Raw genomic sequence first — 26197 nt, 5'->3', positions numbered from 1 at the left:
TTTTTTTCTTAAAGATTTTATGGGAATTGAACTATACTTAGGATTCACACATCTCTACCTAAAAATGTACTTCCCTCCCCCCAAAAGGGTTAAGTTAAAGTTGGAACTGTCTCTCTGACTAAACCTTCATTGAAACACAAGATTAAAATACAGTATAAACCAAGTCAAACTCAGGCAGCGGTGAGATTTTATTTCCATTTCAGAGGTTGAGAGGCACAGCTTTATCCCATAGAAGGAAAATGTGTCAGAAGGCTGGTACTCTGGCTGCCAGCACCTGAGAACACAAAACCCTGCCTCTCTCTTTCAGGTGGGGCCTGTACAAGCAAATCTGATCTTTGACTGAAGCTAAATCTTCAGTGTATTAATCACCCTTAGCACTACTATATGCAGTACCTTTTGAGAATATTTATTAGGCCCATTTAAATAGCTTCTTATTGCATTTTAATGTTCATTCATGTATAAGTAAGGAGACTTAAAGCCATCCATGCACTAAAGTGAAAAAACATACTTTTAAATTCATAGTTTTGGATGAAGTGATAGATTTCAAAAGGGACAATTGCATTAAGATAATACCCACTCCTTATAAATACTAGAACCAGCATCTGTCTCAATATGGGAGACAGTTCTTGTTGCTTTACAAACTTAATCAGGAAGACTAAGACTACTGGCAAGTCACTAATTTTTCATATTCATACTCCAGTTTATGTGTAATTTATATCTTTATCAGGTAGACAACATATGTTCTCTTATTTGAACTAGTACAGTATTTACAAAATTACTGAAATAGTATTAAGAATCAAGCTGGAATTATTTACTGGCACATGGATTAATTCTCCAAACAAAAGTCAAGTAACTAACTTGATTACACAGTGTCAAAACAGGAATTTGACTTTACATGTGTGAGCTACAAATGGGTCCCTTGTCTGTACACCATAACAGAAATACACTAAAAACTATTAAAAGTAGATGTTTGGGATATAATTAGACTGTTCATAAACTTCTAAAGATCTTACATTTTCAATTCCTAAGTTATTTCCTGTCCACATATAGAATTTCTGGTCATGTACGAGTCTAAACATAATGGTCTACTGTGTCCATCACATAGATATAACTGATTCATTCTCACTACAATTTGTGAATACCTCCTGTGTAAAAAAAATCCCAACACCTCCCGCAGTTCAGGTGCGATATACATAACCAGATTTTTAGTGGCTTCTTTGTAAAGTTGAGGTCCTTTTTGTATTTGGGACTGGGAGTTTCTTAGTATTAGAGGCAACTACACCAATTCAGCTATCAGTTTTTCTTAATTATGTTTGGCTAGAACTGAAAGTTTTGGCTTACTTAGATCACAGTAGTTTATGCCACTCAGACTGAGGAGGAGATGAGATCTCGTATCAAGCTATAATTTTTCCCTTTAACAATTTTTATGGTGCATAAAACAAAGCAGGAGTTTGATTAGATTTCTAAACTCTATCAAACACTAGTTATTTTATTTATATTTGGTACATTTCCTCTTCTGAGCAAAAGAGTAGTTCAGGTTGCCGTTTTAACAATTCCCAGCTGCTTAGTCCACAGCATGGAAGGGATAGCTGGAATTTTGATTTTCAATACTGATTTGTTTTGTCCAAACAGAAAACTGGCATGACATTTTGAATTAAAATCTCTTAGTATCTGTTTAATGTTGACAAGCAGAATTACTGTGGCTAAGTAATACAAATCAAACCATGAATCAGAAGAGACAGATCGTTCAGGGAAAAACACTGAAAGCTGTCCTTTGCTTATAATCAGGCCACTTATTTAGATGTTTGTATTAATAATGTCTAGGGAGGTGGTCTATGAAAGGAATTTCCTTACCCTTCTTTGTATTCTTGAATCATTTAGCTCTTTACTGAAGCAAGACAGGGCATAAATGCAAATTCTAGCCCCAGCCTCTGGGAAGAGTAACATTTCTACATTCTTAAACAAGGAATATTATTTGAGCTCAAAATCTATTTTGTATCCAGAAATGAGAGAGCGCAGAACTTACTCTACAAAGCATGAAATATCCAGTTATCTGTATTCTTGGAAGAAAGGGGGGTGGGGGGAGAATGAATCATTTAGCAAAATATATTGGTATGGAAAAAGAATTTTTTTTAATTTTAGCCACTTGGTTTTAAAACTTAATTCAGAAGTCAAATGTAGCTCAATTTCCCTATTATGTAGAATGCAAATTTGTAAGTGAAACCATTAAAATATTTACTAACCAAATCAATGGTTTGCTTAGGCTAACTAAAGTTTTGTGGTACCACTCAGGTTCATGTATGTACACTGTCTGAGTACTTAAACAGTACTAAACAGTAGCAAGGAAAATATAAGCAGTGTTTCACTGAGGCCGTTTATATTCAGCTTAGATAGTACAGTGAGTCAACTTTACAGTATGACATATTAATTATGTGAATGAGAACAAACAAGATTAACAGTACTGGAGGCTTTTACTAGAACTCAAAGCATGAGAGAAGGGGAAGAGAGAAGTTTAAGGTGTTAATGAAGTTCTGAGCACCATTCCACTATCTTCAATTTTACAAAAAATGTTTAGTAGTGAAGAGCACCAGCTTTTTGCCTGTCCCAGGCCAATGTAAGTTTGTCAAAGTGGCTGTACAACAGAAATGTCCTAGGGTCTATCTTGCAACAGCAGATTGTTACAAAGCTAAATACATCTTATTACCTCCAAAGTGTAATCCTCTACCCTCAGTACAAATTTCAAGATATCAAATCAAGTCATCTGACCTGTATAAGATAAACCTCAAGTGTACAAACACAATAGCTAAAGCTAGTCACTAAGAGCGCATCTGATGCAGTGACCCTGCTGACCATTAAATACAATTTTAAAAATGAAAACACACAAAAATATCTGCCCAGGAAGGCAGCACTGTATAAGCACTTTAAAACCTCTCTCTCTCCATGTTCTCATTTTATATCCAGATGGTACAGTTGCTTAGGGTATACTTGACTTGTAATATTTTGTATTTAATACTTAAGGCATGTTCAGTATATTTTGAAGAAATTACTATTCAAAAATAAATTAGCTCTCATTCCCAGGTAAACACACCTTCAAGAGGAGGTATAGTTTAGATAAATGGCTTGGCCCACTAAGGCCAACACTTTAACCTGTTTCAATACATAAACAGGCCCATGACAATATAAGTCTCTACTATGTGAAGAAGCCACAAAACTAACTTTATCTAGGCAAGATCCATTTAATAAAAGAACACTGCTAGTGCTTTTAGATTCTCTTCATTGATGTACACCATTAACAATAAGTCTGCTAGAATAGTCTTTAAAACATTTAATTCTAATCAAATTCTGGACAGTTCAACACCATTAAGCAGCACTCATGGAACTTGTGAGTTATTGCAAATCTGCAAACGACTCCAACTATGGATGCACTTCACCTCAGTGGATACAATCCAGGTGAATGGATGAAAGCACACGGTTAGTCATACTCTCAACGTGAATCAAAGTATTGCAAGGCTAGAGTTCAATTTTTTTGCTAAGACTATAAACAAGACTATGCTAGTACATTGTTCTGTAGTGTAATATGAACATTGTGAGGTATAATCTGTAAGCAGTTACTATAGATATGCACAGGTATAAAACCACTAAGTACCTTACTACAGGCAAGAGGAAAAGTTATTTTCAGCCACTGCTATTCTTTTGAGAAGTCAGGGAGGAACGAAAGTGGAGGACTTTCACAAGAAAAAATAATCTTTCCTTGCCTTAAGACTCAACACATCACTTCCATGATGTATACAGGCCTCTACTGTTACAGAAAGGCAAGTCCAGAAAGTACACAACTGTCTCTCATTAGATCAAAAATATACTTTTGGTAGCATAGTAAAGTTATCCTTTTGGTATTACTAATACTGTAGTTGTGTTTAATATTTGGATATACACATACAAGAATAGTTGATACTATATACTCACGCCCAAAAGTAGAAGTAAAACTTAGAAACAAATGAGTTATTTTTTAAAAAGTAAGAGCTAAAATTAGGAATAAGCTACATTACAAGGACCTTCCTGCAGGATTCTAAATTTAAGGTACGTATTAAACTCAGAACTAAGGCTAACATTGCTATTTCATTAGAAAATAGCTTGTGTGAAACCTTAGTCTCACCTATCTTTTTAATCAGACACATTTGAGGATTGTGATCCAATGATTGTTTAGCAGCAATTTTACACAACTGTAATTATTTTATTAACAGGTATTATAAACAGATAATACTAATTTTATTTAAAAACCATGAGTGCCACATTGATGACTATACAGTTCATGAATAACTTAAAGTATTTCCCATATTAAAAGGCAATGCACACAGCATACAAAAAGTATACTAAACAAAGCTATAATAAGGATACATGATTGAAGTGTCTAAAATGATATATACAGTACATAATGTCAATTGTGTGTTCAGTACAGTTGCTTTCTGTACCACAATTCCCATCATGCCTCACTTTCCCCAGACACTGAATTCTGCACCTCCTCTTCCAAAATTGGTACAATCAGGTTATCCTTGGACATCAAATTATATTTCATCACAAATTTAGTGAACCGGTGACACAAAAAGGTTTCATTCTGAGGATGGAAAAAAAATATTTAAATTCCAATATAAAATAAAATGCATTATGACATATAAGAGAAGGGAATATTTCAAACAGAATTGTGGGAAATTTATCATAAAAATCCTGGAGCATAAATAAATTGTCCCCTTGGTTTTGTAAGTTTTAGGAACATTGGGTGGTTTACAACTAAATAATAATACCACAAGGAATCCATTAGTAAAATAGTTTTATTTCCCACTTTTATATTCATAAGAGTGGACACAAGGACCTATTTAAGCTTTATTTTCATAACACACAGTGTTAAAAATATTCAAGTCCCACTATAACGAGGATGAAATCAGATAAGCAATTCTGTGTCAACTATATCCTGGTTCACTATGCAAAGCCCTAACAAAAGCTGTATATAGGTGCCTACCTGTGGTAATTAAATCCCTCCCCCACCACACATATACACCCCAACTAAACAGTGAGCTGAGCCATTCTTTAGCTGCTACTAGAGTCCACAGGCTCCAGTGGAATTTGCACCCACTGTGCTCCTCCCCATGCTAGTCCTTACCCATGTTTTTACTACCATTCACACCTCTAAGCCCTCCATTCCTGACTCTAGTCAGTTAAAAAAAATAGTTACAAGTACCATATATGCCCCTGAGATCCCTGTTGAGTCTGTGGCTTTAGCATCAGACTTCTCAACTGTTAAAATGTTTCCTCTACTACTATGTGAAAGATATACACAAACAAGTAACTGACTGTACACAAGTGCTGTCAAATGGATAAAGTAAACTGAAAAAATATTTCTCTACTTTTAATGATAATAATCCTATGGGTTTCCTGTAACACTCAAAGGCAAGCAATTTTCATAACAAGTGTCATTGAACTGACGGTATTAAAGTTCTTGTAAAGCTTTCTGCTTCTGTATAGTGAACTTCTACCCAATTTAGGAGAACTATAATAAACAGGATTAAAAAAGCACAAATGAAATTGCTTAGTTTGAAGACCAAAGTCATTCATGTGAAACTTCACATAATTCTTATATACATGTAATCTATTATGAACTGTACTTTCCTTGGCTAAGGAGGTATGTGAAGTGAAAGTGTTAAGAGAAGAAAATATGTAACAACTGCAGAAGAACAATGCGTGGCATCACTTTAGTAAATGCACTAATGAAAGTAAATGCAAAGTAGTCAGTTACTTACTTCATATTCATCAAATATCTGCCGATGATGAAAATACGCATGGGAAAATATTCTGTAAATCCTACGGCACACTGATCCTAGTTTGGCTACAGAGGATTCCTTTATGCTAACCCTGTAAGTCAAATGTTATACAGTACTTAGTTTTACAAATCTACCAGTTGAATACAGATATACACATACACATGTGCACCTGTGTATTTAGTTTTAGTTGTTTATACTGGATTAATTGATCCCACTTGAAATTCCAAGAGTTAGGTTTTGTGGATGACTGATTACAGAATTTAAATGTTAACATTATTCTTGAAAGATTTTAGTAAAAATATTAAGTTGCCTCATTCTGCATATTTAAAACTGTGTATTTTGATTGCAGAAACATTGGCTTCTTCCCACAGAGAGCCAAATTTTTAAATTAATCTAGTAGGGGCTAGATTCCCCATTTCTAGCACAGAGGGATGCAAACTGCACACTCCTTCCCCAGCAGGACCATTGTGCTCCATGGATGCTCCTCCCCAGAAAACACAGCTTTTACTTTTCCATCCAGGCTTCCATAAATTGGCATGGAGACTACCTGAGGACCTGAATCTGTGCATGTCCTTGGCCAGGCCTCTTTCTAGACAGTGGTGTCCACTTTTGGGACTGCACTAGTTTGGTGTGGGTTTCCCAGCACAGCAGGTCTAATAATACCTTAAGCCACCACAACTCCCTCCCTCCTTTGAGGTGGGATTTTCCCCACTAGAAACCTAGAGTCCTGGACCACACTGAAAAACCCAACTTGATTAAATTGCATTGGTAATATATTCCCTTAAACACCTCTGTTTTACCTCTAACAAGCTGGTGGCAGAGCAGCACTAAAAGCAGGACCTCTCCCCATACTTAACAACAGTAACTGTGGACATGCTGCCACATTTAGTATTTTTCATCATATTCTGTAATGCTGTATATGAACAATACAGTATTTTATTCTACTAGATACATGAAAAACAATTTGCGTTACCAAAAACTGTTTCAGATTTGTTCCACCTATGAACAAGATTTTCTGAATGTAAAACAACCCCACCTCCCCACAAAAAAAATTAAAGATGATGCTTCTAGGAGTTTTACCTGCTGGGGAAATATTTATTGCTATTCAGAAGACATGCAGCTCCATCAAGCGTGTGCCTGGTGTAGTCTATAGCAGGACACTAAAAAATATTAGGAGGGGAAAACAGGTATGACACTGCATCACACATAATATTTTACACAGAATTGTCTGATATATCACATAGCCATTTTGAATTCCAGAAGTTTTACAGAGTTTCTATAAGGGTCTGAGTAAACTTCCCCCACATTAGAGCTGTCTCTGTCTCCTTTGTTTTATTACTTATCGCTCCAAGTACCCCTTATTGCGTTATTTCAGGAGGATGCTTGTTTTGGAGATGGGGCATATGCACAGGAGTAGATGATGTTCTAATTAAGTGTCTCTTTAGCAACTAGGAGTCCGGTGGCACTTTAGCTCTTTAGCAACTGACATGACAGAAGTTCTATAATGGAAGAACACTGCCAAAGAAAAAAAATTCATCCCACCGCCTACAAGTTAGTTTGGCTTCCATGGCTCAGTCATGAGGGCAGATTATGGACTGCTTCTCAGTTGCTTTGACAAGCAGGATCAGAGTCCATGATCTTCCCACTCCTTGTGCTCCACCCATTTCTCCAATAACTTACAATAAATCCCTCCCTACCTAGGAGAGGAAGAATGAGAATCAAAGCTTCTCCCAACCCAGATGTGGAGATAACTGGGCTGAATGGAACTTACTAGAGCTTGAAAATATTTTTTCCCCCTTATCTAAACCTTAATCTGTGTATAGAACTTATCCCTTTGCTCTGCATGCTATGTACCTTTGGGGTGAACAAATAATGCTTTGTTTTGAAGAAGCTGTTTTAGAGTCCATTTAAATCAGCTGCTGTCAGGTTGCCAAGGAAAAAGGGCTTACATGTGCCAAATACAGTTGGGTTTGTCAGGTTAACACAGTTGGTGAACAGGGAGGCTGCAGCTGAAAGATCCAGTCTAACAGTGGTAGGACCACATGAATCCACCCAAAGAAGGGTGAAGGTAACAACATCTGTCACCTGAGGGGTATACTCAAGAGGCAGTGAAAGGGGTCGAAAATGCAGTTCACCTCGTAATCACTTCATCTGGTTTAAGTTAAAGGGGGGAGGACTTTGGGCAAAACAACTGGAACAATTTTAAAGGAACACACTATGATTATGGAAGACTAGGTATGAAGAGAGATCAGATAAGACAGACAGCTCTACTATCCTCTAAACCAACAGCCACCAGGAAAGCCACTCTGAAGGTAAGAAAATACAAGTTCACCAACTGGGTGACTCAGACAGGAGCTTGGGTAATGTTCCATGTGCTTGGACATTCAAATACATAACTCTACAACCCGGTCAGAATTTGAAGACGCACTCTCCTTTGACCTGCTCTTGAGGTGCTAACAGGGCTAGTCTAATACTCCACAGTTTGTGAAGCTGCCTCTCCCTTTAGGACTGTGTCCTCGACAAGGCTGAATATCCACGTGGCATCTCACACGGTCATGAGATTGGCTGGCCCCTGGAGAAGGAAGCCTATCCCTAGTTTGTGCTGATTTTCCCACCAGAGCAAAGATCTTTTCACCTGGATGTTCCAGGTTGTCTCCTAATCAGACTCCTGTGATAGCTAGTTCAAGTGAACGCACAACATCCTTAATGCAATGGTGCAAGAGGGACAACTGTGGTATTTCCCACCCTCAATTTTAACCTTCTCTGGGTGTTCCAAGCTGCTAGAAAAATTCTCTTGAGGAGAGTAGGGCAACATTCCTGCATGTTGCTCAGAGCGAGGCAGGACAAACTGGAAAAGCAGAGAAAGAACTGGAGAGTGTGAAAATCCTGGCTGTGATTGGTCATCATTGTGCCTGTCAACATACTAGAAGGAACCAGCCCATGGTCTGTGCTGTAGCAGACCAAGCCATGGAAAAATTAAAATCCCCATACTTAACTGTTTAAATCATGCAGGGTTAATGACAGATCTCATTGACTGAGTGACAAGTATTCCAAACTAATACACGATAACTTGGTTGGTCTGGACACGTGAAACATATCAACACACCTATGAACGGGTAGCAAAATATCAATTTCCCATCTCCTCATCAATACCCCATAATTATTCTGTACTGAATTTTAGATGACAAACACTGTTAGCTTGAGGACGTAGAAAATAAGAAGTAAACTCATGTAATATTCATTCAGTTTTAGCCTGGCCACTTAACTACTTTCCAATTATTAAGAACATACAAAAGTCAGTTTCAGTGAGGAAAAGGAAAAAACTAAAAACCCGAACCAAGATTCTGGATGGTCCCTTTTTCTGATTTTGTATGTTCACTTCCAATTCCATTTCTGTTTGAGAAAGTTTGTTTCCCACCTCCCCCAAACTTCTTTCTTCACTTACTTCAAAGGGAAGGTGTCATCATGTGCTTATTACGTTTCCCCCCCCAGTGCACATTATTTCTGGTGAAAGATGTTGAACTTCTAGCTATGGAACAGGCATTTTTATTGATCTGTACAGCAGCTAATACAATAGCACGGCAAGCACCCCAAAGCATCCCACCTGAGTGCCTCAACCCACCCCTAAAAAGGAAACTTTCTCCAAGGCTGAGAAGAAAGTGCAGTCTCCATGACTACTTAGTCCTTGATCTCTTTGCTAAGACTCTCAACATAATGATGGTTGTAATGTGAACAGTTGTATACCAGGGCCTACCAAGCATGCATTAAATGTTACTGATTCTTGTTCATGCACCAGTACAGAAAAATTAAGTCAGACTACTCAGCAGTCTACAGTCTTACTACCGAAATTTGCACAAAAACTAACTAAGGTCAAAATCCAAGGGCCAGAATGGCCCTTTGCAAGGAGAAAGCCACAGGAGGGTGTCAGAGGAGCTGAAGATGCAGAGGTTCCCATTGCAGAATTCCCTGCAAGTTGTCACCAGGAGCAGGGACTTGAGAGTCCACAGGGAGGCGGGGAGAAAGAGAGGAAGACTTCCAACTCCATGAAACTGCAGAGAAAGAAAGCTCGATCTGATAAAAAAGAAATCCCTTTCTGCTGCCCAGTAACAACTATGGAGGTGACCAGAGAAAATGTAATACAGATTAAAGCTATATTACTCTTCCAGATTCCCACACAAAAGGTGAGGGGGAAGTAGGGATCTGTATGAGACTGTTATGGAGAGCAGCTGGTTCCCTGCTCTTCTGCCTCCTATGAGTCACTACGGAGGATGTGAGAAGCAAGCAGGGAGTTCTGCTATGAAAGTCGCATTCCCACATATCCCTTCAATTTGACTAAGACAAGATATGCACGGACGGCCCCTTCGGTGCATGGATCACTGAAGAAAATATGGGCCTTTACAGATATATTTCAAAAAATATCCTCCTTACCTCTTTGGGCGTTTTATGGGCTGCACAAAGAAAAATCCATTGTTCAGTTGCTGTCATCTGAGTGCATGTATCTGGGTGGCATTCACTCTGTTGAAACAGTTGTTCGGTTAATAAAATACCAAACAGAGAAAGCAAGATTTAATCATTATGAAAAGAATTTAACTCCCAATTCCTTAAAATCAGAAAAATATTTTAAAGCTACCTGATCAACTAAAGACTTCTGGAATGCTAAAACTATGTTCCTAAAATCATGGTGGCTAAAAAATGTGAACTAAAAGTTTGCAAAGCTTTGCGAGCTAATATTACATCTAAAAATACAAAAACAACCTGGTCTCTGACACAAACATTAGAGAACAAGAAAAGAGAGTTACCTGAAGCTTGACAGCAAGTCCATTGAGCTCAAGACAGAATTGTCTAGAAATTTAAATACAGCATTGTCAAAACAGTTCCCCTAATGGAAACATTTTAACACAAAGAACAAGGCTTGTCATAAAAGCTAACGGTTTTATGCATCTCTAGCATTTTTAACAATTACATTACATTGACTGGGGTGTAGAAAGCAGAAGAGGAATGAGATCAAATGTAAACAATGTTCAAAATAATTTCAGCAGCTATGACATATTTAGAATCTGTGGACATATCTGTAGAATATACAAAGAAGAAAATAAAAAATAAGAGGAGACTATAAGAGGACAGGAATACAAAAAGATAAGTCAGAAAATTTAATTTATTATTCGTTCAGAGGAACTCATACAACTATATTCTAGTTTTCTCCTTTGTCAAAAAGGATAAACTGAACAGTATTCCAATAGAAGAGACTAGGAAAATAATATTTTCTCCCTTAGGAAAATCTACATTTTACAAATTTGCTTTTGATATCAATTCATGTTTAAGGAAGGGGGAGGAAAAAAAAAAAAAAAAAGCAAAATCCCTTAAAACATGCACTGAAGAAAAACACATTATAAGGTGCAAACTGATCAAACCTATCTATGCTATATATCCTGAAAGTCTAATTCTGAGGCTTTAGTGCCATCCCCAAATGCTCAAGAGAATACTACCGAGACCTCCAGGAGTACCTCTCTTTAAGTCAGCCAGAGTTGAGGTGTAATGCAGTGAGGCTATGTGTGGAAGCTGCTGCTTGCCTCACTCTCAGGCATACGCTAGCAGACGGTTTAGAGAAGGTTTAACGCTTCAGAGGAGGCAGGGTAAAATTTTCAGAAGTGACTAACTTAGCCACCTCAGTCCCATTTTCAAAAGAAATATAGGCACTTAAGAGGCTACATCTCATTAAAAATCATTGGGACTTAGGCTCCCAAGTGCCACATTTTTAAAGGTATTTAGGTGCCTAGTAGGATTTTTAAAAGAACCTACGTGCCTAACTCTCATTGGGAGGCACTAACTTAAAACTATTCTTACCCTTCAAAATGTATGGTGATGGACTGACAAGACAGTCAAACTAAGGAAAAAACTGATTTTTTTCAGAATGCCAGGACACTAATCTTAGCAAAGTGATGTAAAAACCAAAGCAGGAATAAGGGTGGAAATATCAGTTAGCAGAATATTGAGTCTGTACTATAATAAAATAAATACTTTCAGTGACAAGGACAGTTTGGAAACATAAAAGGCATCTAGGTAGCCAGCTTAACCAATGTATTATAACAGCTAACAGACATAAAGAGAAGGCCAGAAAAATTGTCAAGATTTCTCTGATAGTGACTGCAATAAAAACAGAGAACATGTTTACTGCAAAAAATATTTTCTTTCAGTTTGTTAAAAACAGGCCTCATGACTAACAGCTATTCTGGAGAGCATCTAATGATGACAATATTCATATTTTAGTAAGCGAAAGTAAGGAATTGATGAGATTGATGGAAGGAGGTGCTATGGAAACTCATGGCTGTCCTTTCAGTCCATACTGACATAGTTCTAGAAATGAACTGCAAAGATTTATTTAAAAGAAGACAAACACACACGTAAGTTGATATCACAAACTTTTAAAAGCAAAAGGGAGTTTAAGGGAATGCTCACAACAGTGAACTTGGTAATTAGAAAAGGAGCAAATAAATTCCATTTTTAAGACTACAAATCTATTACTAATACATAATTCTAAGATGTTTAATAGTACAAAGTTTTGCTCTTGTAGAGTTTTTTTTCTTTCAGTCATAAACAAAAATATTTAGAGTCTATGAGATTCAGACTATTATGATTCATTACTACTGCTAATCAATGGGTTGGGTTTCCTGATTCTACATTTTGACAAAACATGAATTCTTACCGTAAATGTTCGTACTTCCATACACCTTCATCTTGCCCTTCAGGAGGTTCCAGGATTTTGTCAATGTTAGAACAGTCTGCCCTTATGTTTTGTTGGATATACTGAGAAGAAAAAGTAATAATTTCTGAAAGTTATTTAAAGATAGTAAGACACCATATTTAGGATTGCCCCACAACTCTAGCTACTTTGATATACACCTACTAGCCACTACAGTAAGGATAACAGCTACTTATTTCTTTAGTCTAGTCTAGGTGGAAGTGAACAGCTATGTTGATGGACCAAAGTAAGAGGACAAAAAAAAAAGTAGCGATAGCGGAGAAGTAACAAAGCAAATATCCCAAAATACAGTGTGTGAAAAACGTCTTCCCTGAATGAGAAATGGTAAGAGGAGCAGTGAGTTTTACCAGGTAGCAATAAAACCTGTTCAACTGGTGAAACCGGACACCAGGATTCTCGTGATTTCTACGCACAAAATTACTGTATTAACCAGTACACTGATTTCTATTTCTCTATGGAATTATGAAGTTATTTTTGTACAACTTATATCACAACCAAGAAGAGACTGTGCCCTGTTGATTACATCTTGCTAAAAGTCACAAGATTTGGGTGACTAAACTTAAACACATGAAAAAATATTTATTAAAACAAAAAATACCTGTTGAACAGCTAGTGTGCTATCCATTTCTTCAAAGGATTCATCAGGCCAATTGTAAAAATCCTATGGAAAAAACACCCAAATTTAAACCAGTTTAATAAAGGGTGGAAAAGACAGCATGTCATTTGCAGCAAATTCTGAATGCTTAATATCAGGAAACTTCAACATGCTGTAGAAAAATAATCTTTACAGTTCTAACAAACAGGAAACTACATCTAGAAAGAGAGGAAGCAGACAAAGTTGCGAAGGACTATATGGGACTGATGCTCACCCTCCGAAGAACCAAAATATGAAACTTACAATAAAGGAGCTACCACAAAGGTATTTCATATCTTTAAATTAAAGCTAAAGCTTTGCTTGACTTGTAATACTGTAAATGTCATCTCTTCCATTCCTTTTCACATGCTAAGAAGAGTTCGATCTGGTTAATACTTAGAGACCCCAAAAAGAAGTCCGGGGTTCTAAAGGAAGTGGTATTAAAGTGATTTCACAACTGACCGGCAAGATAGGACTAATGTGGTACTTCCAGCAGCACCTCTGGGTTGTTATGATGGGGTGTTAGCCTAACTCCGCCAAGACACTTAGCTATTATTCCTTCATCGGACCAAATATACTACCTGCTTTTTTCTGACTGAATGTTTTGTTCATTTTCCATCCTAAACCATTATGTAACTTTACTAGTTGCTGTTAAAAAGGTATAAAATTTCACCTCAGAGGTGGCTGCCTGTCAGTGGCTGGTGAAGTAATTCACACACACCATCAGGATGAAAAGATGCACGTAAGTGTAGGATTACTTCAGATGTAGTCACTGACATTTAGCGACTCGGACTCTTTTTTTATGACCGGAGACTCCTGAACCTCTAGGTCCCTGGGAGGGGGACTCCCGGTCAATCCCAGCGGAGAAAACACCTTTACCGACAGGGGTAAACACGGAACAGACTCACCCCCGCCAGGCGGGCAGGGGGAATCCACACCCAGGCCCCCCAGGGCGGCGAGAAGCGCTACCAGCCCCGGCCGGGGCAGCCGGAGCGAGGCGAGCAGCACCAGCCGGGCGGGGAGCAGCCCGGAGCTGCCCGGCTCCGGTGACAACCCGAGCGCGGGTCCCTACCAGGCGAGCCGGGCCCAGCGCGGCAGCGGGTGGCCAGAGCCCGCTGCGGGCCGCCCGGCCCAGCCCCGGCCAGCGCGGGCGCCGCCCAACCCCGCACCCCCCCGCCCGCCCGCCACTGGCGCCCCGCACGGGGCCGGGGAGGCCCAGCGGCTCCGCGCCGGGACGGGACCGACCGCGCCGGCTCCAGCCCGCGTGAGCGCGGCGGCCGAGCAGGCCCAGCCCGCCCGCTGCTGCCAGCCCCAAGCCCCGCGCGGGCAGGAGGCGGCTGGGGCGCGGCGCCTCACCTGGGCCTTGGTGCCCGGCCTGTTCCGCCTCAGCACAGCCGTCCCCTCCGCCATGACCATAGTGACAGCGGCGCCAGGACCCGGATGCGGCAGCCACTGACGAAGAGTGGGAGGAACAGGCGCGGCGGGAGCAGAGGGAGGGAGGTTCGGGAACAGCTGGTGGTGGGGAGGGTGGGAAGAAGATGGAACAGCCTGCGTGACGCCCAGAAAGGGGGGGGGGCAGGGTTGTGAGTGAAACAGCTTCCGCGAGGAGGGAGGCAGGAGGAAGAGCCGGCGAGGAGGCGGGAGTGGCAGCGGCAGCTAGAACAACCCCCTAGAGGCGGGGGGGGGGGCGGTGCCCAGTGGTGCGCCCGCTGTGCGCGCGGAGGGCGGGAGCGAGCGAGCTGCCTGGGGGGTGTGGGCGGGGTCTCCAGGGGCCTTGTCGGGGTCTGGCTCTCCGTGAGGGGACGGGCCGGGGGGCGGTGCAACTAGACCTAGGGAAAGTCAGGAGGCAACTGCCCCTTGCCCCATAGCAAATACGGCCCCTGCCCGTCTGATCTCCCCCATGTTGTGCACAGCCACCCCCAGCCTGCAGGCCCGCACTTGGCCCGGGTTCAGAGCCGGGGGGAGGGGGCAGGTACAGTGTCCCTGGCCTCTCAGGCCACTCAGAATTGCCCTGGAGCCCTCTCAGCAAGGGTGGGTCACAACTCTTAAGGACTTGGGGGAGACCATCATCGCCAATCAGAGATTCTCTTTCATAAAAAGTAATCCTTGGACCAGTCCACACCACAAGGAAAAGCTATCTTGTCCCTATCTTGGTGCTTACAGGGCTTGTATTTAGATAGTTGGTAAGGAATATGGCTTCCCCTTTCTGACTTTCCTCAAGAGGAAAATTCATGGTGTCTTAGAAACGTTCCCCTCTGTTTGCCCTTCAGTTACATGTCACCTGATAGGAACACATGGCCTCAAAACACCTGCATGAGGGAGTTTTACCTAAGAAAAGATCCTGGCCTCACAAAAATAATTAGTAGGATTCATAGATTCTTAGGCCAGAAGAGACTACTGTCATCGTCTAGTCTGACCTCCTGGCTAACACATGCCATAGAGCTTCCATGAAATACCATACAACTTCCCACAAAATAAGTTATACTTACTTTTATCCGATGTGAACTTGGCACCCAAAGGCTAGTAAGCTAACCAGATTGTTGTTTGAAAACAAGACGTCTTTATGTGCAGAAATATAGCATTGCGGGCACAAGTCCAGAGCAAAGCAGTCTCCCCCTCTCTAGAAATACTAGAAATTACATGAAAAAATTTAAAGTGACAAAGTAGTAAAAACTTATAATGTAATTTTTAAGAAAAGGAGTACTTGTGGCACCTTAGAGACTAACAAACGTATCTGAGCATAAGCTTTCGTGAGCTACAGCTCACTTCATTGGATGCATCCACTGAATGCACCCAATGAAGTGAGCTGTAGCTCACGCAAGCTTATGCTCAAATAAATTGGTTAGTCTCTAAGGTGCCACTAGTACTCCTTTTTTTTTTGCGAATACAGACTAACAGGCTGCTACTCTGAAAAATGTAACTAAAGGGGAATTTAATTCTTTTAGTACCAGAAGAAAACAAAAGGTGTCAAAACATTATAAAAGCAATATTTTAGGAGGATAGAGATAGAGCTGTAAAGCTGGTCTGGTTTCCACTAAGCTAGGATGTTAGTGGCAAAATGGACACAAAGCATCTCAGGGCCCTTCAGAGTGAAGTGGATAGAAAGGCTAATAAGTACCCCATGTCTGCAGTGAGCAGGCATGAGAAGGGTTGGCCTTGGTTCTAGGGTGAACCAAGCCAGGCACTCCCACCTGCACTAGTGCCTGACCTGGGTACAGTAGCTGTCACTGGAGGTGCATATAGAAATGCAGATGTAGAAATAGAGCCAGCAAAGGAAAAAACTCTCACAGAGATAGAACAGCTTCAGTAGGACAGGGAGGAGGGAATGGGGATGGAATATTCTTGTCAGGGTCTAATACAATGCTTGTCGTCATTGTTATCTGAGTGCTAGCAGGGGGGATGGAAAGCAGAGAGGAGGAAGGAAGATAGAATAAATTCTGCTGAGATGGGGGTTGGAGGTTGGGGGTGGAGGGGGAACGTGCCTGCTAATGGAGGACAGAGAGAAGGAAAAGACAGAGACAGCTGTGCCTGTAGGGAGTGGAAGGCAAAATAGAACCACTTGGGAGGGGGACTGAATGGGACAGGATAGATGGATCAGAAGGTGGATGAGACTGAACATCTTGGTAGCAAGGAAGATAAAAAACGAGGGGTGGGGTAAGGAGTTTTTACCAATTGAAAAGGTAAATAAATTATCTTGCTACATCAAAATGTTTGTAGCAACCTCCATCCTTCAGTAAAGGTGCATAAGGGTCATACAGCATGCACTCTTATTGCACCAATCAAATCAATTCTGAATGAGATACACTTTCAAGCTGAAAAAGTTTTTCCTTGCACCCCTTGCAGGGTCATTTTCAGTTTGATAGCACATTTAGTGTTACTTTTGCTTATTCCCAACATTAAAGTGTTCATAATCTACATTGTAAACTTTGGTTCCTGCTGTTAAATCATTCTGAGTTTTTGTTTAGATTGGGGAATGTCACTAACAGCATTCACAGAGAGGCGAGTCCTGTTCTCAGTGGCCAGATTGACAGTCAAAACCTGAGCAAGATAAAGTGATGGGAAATAGGGGATCCTTAGGGCTCCAATGCATATACCTGGAAACTACCTCAGGGAGCTGACTGTGTGACTGGCTTGGTGGTTCCATGTAGGATGTACTTAGTAATGTTGAACAAGTGACAGTTTAGTGCATTAATGCAGTTTGCATTAGTTTCCCTGCCCCCGAAGCACATTGAAGGCCAGCATTCCAGGCGCAGCAATTGCTTGCTCTCTCAGTCAAAAGGTTGAAAATGGCACTTCTATATGAAGGGTTGATAAAGAAAAGAACCAGAAAACAACCCTATAATCATATAAAGCTATGCTTCTGTCTTTTTCCTATGCTTATCTGTCTTTTCCCTATGTTTATGGGTAGAAAGAATTTGAACTGTGTGTAACCTGTACTCCCCTCTTGGGGAAATAATTCCTTATACGGATGGGCCTCCATGTTCATACCTCAGGACTCAGACAGACAGGGTTTGACTGGTTTGAACTGGAAGAGATATCACAAAGTATGTTGAACCAAGCTATAAAAGCTCCACCTTGTTCTTTGTTCTGGGCTTCACCATTTTCCTCTGCGCAGGAATTGGTGAGCCCTTCAGCTGTTGTACTTGCTAGCATTAAAGGTGTCTCATTTTATCTAAGAGTCATGACTCTGTGTTTGTTTGGCTAATACAGAAGTCCAGGGAAGGCTACCCTCCCAACCCTAGACGGGAGCTAAACCCTTTTTCCCTAACAATTTGGGGGCTCGTCTGGGATTGCCGCTTCTCTGGACCGGTGGACGGTCGGGGCTCTGAATCCTTCTTGCCGGCACCTGGGTTGCTTTAACCCTGAAGGCTTCCTGTCTCGCTTCCACCCACCGTTTTGGCGAAATAAGGCGTCCCTAAAAGCACTAGGGTCCGGACCTATTGGTGAACACCAGCCGGTGGGAACTTGGTGAGTTCTGAATTTTTCCTTTGTGATTGTCTTGACAACAGTCAGGGGTTCTGTCTTTGGGAAAAGTTGGGAGGGGGGTCATAATGAACTGTTGATCCTTCTACGCCCCTGGGCTATATGTTAAAACATTATGATAGGGATATCAAGGCCTTACAATCGGATAGCAACAAAACTGTATATAAGTTTATATTTTTGAGTCAAGGTCCCTGGGTGGAAATGATGCAAGACGACCTGGAGCCAGGAAATCGCTGGCCGGGGGAAGGAACATTTGAGTTACATACTGTTGTTCAATTACGGAAAGTACTGCGTGATTTGAAACCGCGGCAACTTAAGTATTCTGATGTATGGATAAGAGAGGCCGAACAGCGCAAAAGCGCCAGTGTAACTACTAGTTTACGAATTGAGGTAGAAAAACTTAAAGCCGTGTAGCCTCCACCCTATAATCCAGGATCCGGTGATGCTGACCGGTAAGCCAAAAACGCCAAAGTCTGTTTATCCCCAACTCCCATTGAAGGAAGCAGGGGATCCTATACCATTGGAAGAATGTACCTGGATATGGGGTGGGGTACCGCAGCCCAGCCCCGACGCACTCACGTCCCCGGAGAGTGACTGGGCGCACTACAGGGAGAGGAGCGGCCCCGCTCTCCCACTCACTACTGATGCACCCACATCTGACACAGAGCAGAGGGATGCTCAGGAGGCTGGCACCTCTACAAGGGAGGTAGCACATCTTGATCCGCGACACCCCAGTGATGCGACGCCCGCTAAAACCCGCTCTCATGACACACCTCAGGCAAAAGTTATTGGTGCTGTGATGGCTAGTGCAGTCCAAATGCCTATGCGACAACTGCCAAGTGGTGTGGGGGGAACGCAAATGGTGTATGTCCCTTTTACCAGCACGGATCTAATGAATTGGTCTGCTACTTTTCCCCCACTTTGAAAGTGTCCGGAAGAATTTATTAAAAAGTTGAAGGGTATTTTCACAATGTATAATTGTAATTATGATGATGTAGAGATGGTTTTAAATCAAGTGCTAAGTGAGGGTGAGAAGGCAACGGTGTTTAAGAAAGCCAGAGAGACGGTACAAGGCAAGGAGGCTTATCAGCAAGAGAAACCTGAAATGGATTGGGATGTTCCAGAGAATGTTCGTGTGTGGAATAATATGAGAAAGCGAATTTTAGAAGCATTAGAGGAGATGTCTAAGCCTGTTTATGATTGGGGAAAGGTAGGTGCATGTGTTCAGAAGCACGATGAACATCCACGGGAATTTTTCCACCATCTTTGTAAGGTTTTGAAAAACCATGGCGGCTTAGATCCAACCTCCCCTGTAGCAAAAACACAAGTGATCGACCAGTATGTAAAAAATTTATTGCCATTCGCTCGGAAGTCTGCGTGTAGTCAACCAGCTTATGAAAACAAAACGCTGGAGGAGGTGGTGGGTTTAGCAGCCCATGCTTGGAAGAATAGAAAGAAATTACACTAGGAGGTCTGAAAAGCTTCTTAATCTGCAGTTGCAAGGGTTCCGAGACGGCCCTCGGGGACGAGATGCCAGCTGTAGGAGGGGAGGCTTTCGGGGACGAGGCGGAAGGGAAGGCAGCTCTACCCAGGGATGGGGACCACAAGGTCAGAACTTCCAGCCACAGCCTGGAAGGGCAGGGCGAGATGAGTGCCGGCGGTGCCGACAAAAGGGACACTGGGCTGCCCAGTGCCCGAATTACCGCCCCCCCCCAGTCAGCTGACCCTCTTATGCAAGCCTACCAAAGGGTTCAGGAAAGGGGGCGAGAAGAAGGAGGTACTGATTGAAAGCTAGCCGCCCACAATGCTTCACTCCCCCCGCCAGAAACCCCCTCCACTTCTTGGACAGTGCAGCTGGATGCAAACCATCCGGAACTTCCCGTTGTAGTGGGAGGAAAAACTTATTCAATGTTAGTTGACACCGGAGCAGATAGAAGTACTCTACAGGACCCCAACCTTCCTACTACTTCTGCAACTGTAAAGGCTATAGGCGTGGGTGGCACCTTATGCACCCTTCCTCTAACTGCTGAGCAAATGGTCCAGCTTGGCCTGTTATCGGAGGATCGTAGCTTTTTAATTGCGACCTCCTGTCCTGCGAATCTATTAGGCATTTTTCAGCATTCCTGTGCACCCAGACTCACAGTTCCTATTTGCCTTTATCTTTGACGGACGTCAATACATGTGGACCCGCCTCCCTCAGGGATACAGGGAGAGCCCTACCATCTTCAGCCAGTATTTAAAGCAAGATCTGGACTCTATTTCGTTGGCTATGGTTTCTACTTTGATACAGTATGTTGATGATCTGTTATGCTCTACAGCCAAGGATGCCTGTGTACAAGATACTCGAATCCTTCTTTGTGCATTGGCCGAAAAAGGTCACAAAGTAGTGCTTTCCAAGCTACAGTTTGCCCAACCCAAGGTGGAATACTTAGGGCACCGTATTTCTTATACCTCTACTGCGCTCACTCAAGACAGGATTAATAGCGTTCTGGGCATGCCTAGGCCTACCACAAAAAAACAACTCCACCAGTTACCAGGGGCAAGTGGCTATTGTAGAGCCTTGATTCCGGCTTATGCGGAGTTAGTACACCCCTCACCGACTCGCTGCTGGATTCCCCCCTTGGGGAAAGAATTCCTTATAGGGATGGGCCTCCATGTTCATACCTCAGGACTCAGACAGACAGGGTTTGAGCGGTTTGAACTGGAAGAGATATCACAAAGTATGTTGAATCAAGCTATAAAAGCTCTACCTTGTTCTTTGTTCTGGGCTTCGCCATTTTCCTGTGTAGGAATTGGTGAGCCCTTCAGCTATCATACTTGCTCACATTAAAGTGCCTCATTTTATCTAAGAGTCATGACTCTGTGTTTCAGAGTAACAGCCGTGTTAGTCTGTATTCGCAAAAAGAAAAGGAGTACTTGTGGCACCTTAGAGACTAACCAATTTATTTGAGCATAAGCTTTCATGAGCTATAGCTCACTTCATCGGATCTGTGTTTGTTTGGCTAATACAGAACACCAGGAAAGGGTACCCTCCCAACCCTAGACAGGAGGGAAACCCTTTTTCCCTAACTGGGTGATAAAATTAGAGGGGGAAAATGGTGGCCTACAATGAAGGATTAAGTAAAAATATCTGGGTTCATATTCCATCCTCTTTAGACCTCATACAATCCAAAGTTAATGCCTTGAAAGATGGCATTCTGCTCTGCTAAGCATGGCACAAGGCAGACCCACTCATTAGCTGCAGGGGTTCCCCTGCCACTAGGTACTGATCTTTTTCCTTTCCATACTTTCTAAAGGTTAGCTAAAATTTGAAGCACAGAAGTTAGGGTTTTGACAGCTGCTTGTCCCTGACTTTAAATTCAAGGACAGCAGAGCTTCCAAAATGCAAATAAATCAAGCTGAAGAACACGTATGTCAGAAGGCAATTAGTATCAGCTCTATCCATCTACAACCAGTTCATAGTTCTTGCAAGTCAAAGAGAAAAGAAATTAATGGTATTTTTTTAACCAAGAAGTCTTAAGTGGGATTTTAAGCCTCTCTCCCTCCCAGTATTTAGTTACTTATGTCTGGCATTTGTCCAACCATGTTAAATTTTACCAAGTAGATGAATATTTAAAGAATCATTTCACTTTTTTTTTTTTTAAACCTGCACCCTCATTTTTCATGAGTGAAAGTCAGAGTATTTGGCCAATTTATTTAATATTAATGAAATCATCCACTTAATGTGCAGTGGCAGTCAAAAAAGTGAACAGAATGTTGGGAATCATTAAGGGAGAGTAAGAAAATATCATATTGCCTCTATATAAATCCAGGGTACGCCCACATCTTGAATACTGCGTGCAGATGTGGTCGCCCCATCTCAAAAAAGATATACTGGAATTGGAAAAGGTTGAGAAAAGGGCAACAAAAATGACTAGGGGTATGGAACGGCTTCTATATATGTGGAGAGATTAATAAGGCTGGGACTTTTCAATGTGGAAAATAGACAACTAAGGGGGGATATGATAGCGGTCTATAAAATCAGGACTGGTGTGGAGAAAGTAAATAAGGAAGTGTTATTTACTCCTTCTCCTAACACAAGAACTAGGGGTCACCAAATGAAATTAATAGGCAGCAGGTTTAAAACAAACAAAAGGAAGTATTTTTTTCACACAATGCAGTCAGTCTGTGGAACTCCTTGGCAAAGGATGTTGTGAAGGCCAAGTCTATAACAGGTTTCAAAAAAGAACTAGCTAAGTTCATGGAGGATAGGCCCATCAATGGCTGTTAGGCAGGATAGTGTCCATAGCCTCTGTTTGCCAGAAGCTGGGAATGGGCGACAGGGGATGGATCACTTGACAATTACTTGTTCTGTTCATTCCCTCGGGGGCACCTTGCACTGGCCACTGTCAGATGACAGGATACTTGGCTAGTTGGACCTTTGGTCTGAACCAGTATGATTGCTCTTATGTTCTTGTTATTTTTGCAGGGTTAGGGCTTCTGGCTGTAATGTGCTTTTTCACACAGAAGCCTCACCAAGGCACATTCCTGCCTCATCATCACAGAGGAAGGAGCCAGCTAGGGCAACAAAGTTTCCTGAAGATAATACAGCTGCTTCTAGGCAACATCTGTAAGGTGGCAGAACGGGAATGAAGTTTGAAAGGCATACCTATGTCCCCACTCCCACAATCCGATGTAGTTATCGAAAGGCTGGGGAGAAAGTGCAGGGGTGAACAGAAAGTACCCATACCTCCCCATTTCACTTACCAGTAGTCTAAAAAGCAGAGGAAGAAACAGACAACCTCTGATATGGGATAAACAGCTGGAAGTGAAAAGAAAAGGAGTACTAGTGGCACCTTAGAGACTAACCAATTTATTTGAGCATAAGCTTGCGTGAGCTACAGCTCTCTTCATTGGATGCATCCGATGAAGTGAGCTGTAGCTCACGCAAGCTTATGCTCAAATAAATTGGTTAGTCTCTAAGGTGCCACTAGTACTCCTTTTCTTTTTGCGAATACAGACTAACAGGCTGCTCCTCTGAAAGCTGGAAGTGAGAATTTTTAACAAGTGGCTGCCCTTCCCCCAAGAAAGCCTGAGGGGTAACTATTGGCACAGTCATTGACTTCAGATTGATAGGACAGTGGCAGATAAATCACAGTTGCTAAGTCATCCTGTCCCTGCCCCCAGTGATAGCCTTGCAAAAAAAAAAAAAAAAAAAACCAACAACCTTCACCTTATATGTAATCTGTGCATATTGGCCCATCAATCACTTTATTTATAGTGCAGAGTGAATTCAGGGACACACTATCACTTTGCACTTGTAAACTATAATACTCTTTTTTCCCCCAAGAACCACAACACACTTCACAAACAAGTAGGAAGGCATTATCCCAGTTTTCGGATGAGAAAACAGATCTTAAATCCCCCAAATTTTCAGTCAATTACATAAAGTTAAGAAGCTACATCCATTTTAGGCACTTACATAAAAGTGGCCTGATTTTCAGAAGTGCTGAAAATCTCAGAGACCGGAAAACATAAGGAGGGAGCAGAATAATGGGTGAAGTACCAGTAGCAACATTAGCATGCTCAATACATCCAAGCGACTTTGGGCTGCTTGTACAGCACCTAGCACAATCGTGTCCTGGTCCATGACTAGGACTCTTAGTCACTAAATACAAATAATCAGTGGGATATATGCTAAGGAAACCTGTATCCCTCAGGTCTCCCAGGCATCAAGCCCCTAGAGATATCCACTACGAAGAAGAACCCTGTGTGCATCTTATCTTTAAAAGACTCTTATTTAGAGGGACTCTCAAATATTAGGCTTACCTAGTGACCTACATTAAAAGACAATCTCCACCCCAGTTCTTATCTATGAATAGTTAGCTTACAGAAACAAACTAGGCTGTTAATATTTTAAATCTCAGCCAGCTCAAAGATTCAACTTAACATGTGACCTGTTTAAATCCCAGAACACAAGCATTATCATAGAAGATAAGTGATTGCATCATAATTGCTGTGACAGCAGAAGGTGCATTTGCTTATTAGCACTGGGTTGCACAATCAGTTGGTTTTAAAACAGTTAGGGTACAGTAATCTTCCGTTTCAGAAATAAAATGCATCACTGGAATCATGAAGGTAAAATTGAAAGGGGGCAGCTTTCAAGTGTTTAGGCTAATAAATGCTAATACATGACTTTGCATTTTATTCAGCAGCTTTCATTCTAAACCACCTTGCAGACTATCAGACAAGTCAATAGGAGTTTGTCTCAAACTGGTAATGACCACATGATTTTGCCTAATTTGGATGCAGACCCACTGAAATGCAAGCAGATGTCTATGAAGAGGTGGTGGTAACCAACCGATACTACAAAATTGGGGCAGGGAGCATTTTGGCTAAAGACACCAGGCCACGTGAGATCATGAATGTCCACACATAAACCACAGGGGGTCTTGACTTAAGGTCTCCTCCAAAAGAGCCACAGTTGGCAATCCTTATCTACCTTGGAAGATCAAAAGACTGAGCTAACATTATCAACATACGATCAATACAAAATACAGTTATGGTTCCAGGAAGTCCAGCTATTTCAGTCCTGAAGTTTAGACCATGAAACCCTCAACTCACGATATTTAGAGCATAAAAGCAGCATTTTTTAAATAAAAGTTCTAGCCTGTTGCAATTCATTTCAAGGGGCACAGGATTGGGCTCATAATTTCCTTACATTTTTCTTGGAACTTTGATTTCACAGTTATTTTGGTCGTCTAATATGCAGACTGGCTTTTTTATAAGTAGCAGTATTTTTCATACTATTACTGTTAAAGTTTTGTCAGTAGTAGTAACAACTGCACCTGTTTCTTTTGCTTCAGAAAAACCCCACAGGAATCAGAATTCCATTTAGGATGTAAATAAATTCAATGAACACAAAATTAAATCAGGTCTGGGCAGCCAAATATTAAGCTTCCCTATTGAAAAGGAACTTTCTGTATAAAGGTTTACACACTGTTAAGTTTGAGTGACCTTGAATCTCCTTTTGAAGAAGTTATTTTCTTACCCCCCAAAAAAGCTGAGTGCAAGGGTTGGTTGCTTAAGGAAAAAAATGTTACTTCAGTTAAAATTAAATCATGGCTGGGTAATATTTACCGTATAAGAATGCTATGTCTGTATAAATGAACCACCACTGTATGTTCTGGAATATGCTTCTGGATTGACAAATACCTCAAAACCACCACAGTGCTATTTTCTTTGTAGTCCATACACTACATGATGGGAAAAGCCTTTAAACCCAGCCTATTGTGAGCCAGTAACTTCCAAGCCCTGGCCACCTAGAGGGCCATTACAAAAAGCCAAACCCAACACACACAAGCTGAAGCCTAACTTGGTTCCCTCATCCAACAACCATGTTCATAACACATAGGAGGGCTAAATTTGTTATGGGTCTTGGTTAACCCTAATGTAGGGGGCCGAGATAACTCCCCTGCAGTTGCTGCTCCCCAAGAGCTCTGCCAGACATGGAGCTAGATCCCTGACCTGGACGGCTCTTATAAGCTGCATGAGCATTCACAGGAGGCTGGGAGCTAAGGAGCAGCTGCAACGCTGGGCACCAGCGGGAAACAGGGGAATGCCGCAGCTACCTGACTGGTACCATGGAGCAGAGCAGCAGTTGCTTCCCACCTCCTACCTGAACATGGGTTGGGGCCTCAGATGCCAGGGAAGAGGTAGGGAGATGCCCCCAAAACTGCAGTGTCAGAGCTAGGCAGTCCTGGACTTAACACTCCCATGCCCCTGCAACTCTGCTCATGGCTTCTGCCCCACGGGGAGCAACGGGACACAGAGATTCAAGCCCAAGGCCCCACTGGGGTCATAGACCACTGGTTGAGAACCACTGGTCTAAATCACAGTACATATCTTGGATAAATTAAAACCACACTTTGCTGCTGGTGGAAGAAGGGAGTAGCAAACTTCAACCTCACTGACTGCTGACAGGGTGCATCACAGAAAAGGCCAAGGTGGGGGGGAGTACAGCACTGT

The 26197-nt window shown here is 41.8% G+C and overlaps 1 protein-coding gene across 4 annotated transcripts in view; it reads right to left on the bottom strand.

The window, feature by feature from the left end:
- Positions 1–789: 789 nt before the first annotated feature.
- Positions 790–26197, bottom strand: part of LOC140895774 (MOB-like protein phocein) — a 33665-nt gene continuing 8257 nt past the window's right edge. The window contains exons 1-8 of one of the 4 annotated variants that reach the window (XM_073306311.1): positions 14564–14778; positions 13172–13234; positions 12517–12617; positions 10613–10655; positions 10242–10328; positions 6894–6973; positions 5793–5904; positions 790–4612 (exon numbers count right to left, since the gene is read on the bottom strand). In XM_073306311.1, the coding sequence (XP_073162412.1) occupies positions 4481–4612; positions 5793–5904; positions 6894–6973; positions 10242–10328; positions 10613–10655; positions 12517–12617; positions 13172–13234; positions 14564–14623 (678 nt within the window). In that variant the 5' untranslated portion in view covers positions 14624–14778 and the 3' untranslated portion in view covers positions 790–4480. Of the gene's footprint in view, positions 4613–5792; positions 5905–6893; positions 6974–10241; positions 10329–10612; positions 10656–12516; positions 12618–13171; positions 13235–13880; positions 14094–14115; positions 14225–14563; positions 14779–26197 lie in introns of those variants that run through there. The other 3 variants (XM_073306309.1, XM_073306308.1, XM_073306312.1) reach the window with 3 other exon arrangements.

The sequence above is a fragment of the Lepidochelys kempii genome, chromosome 11 (genome assembly GCF_965140265.1).
Source record: "Lepidochelys kempii isolate rLepKem1 chromosome 11, rLepKem1.hap2, whole genome shotgun sequence".
Taxonomy (NCBI): Eukaryota; Metazoa; Chordata; order Testudines; family Cheloniidae; genus Lepidochelys; species Lepidochelys kempii.
The sequence above is the reverse complement of the archived record's forward strand: the minus strand, read 5'-3'. Positions and strand labels throughout refer to the sequence as shown.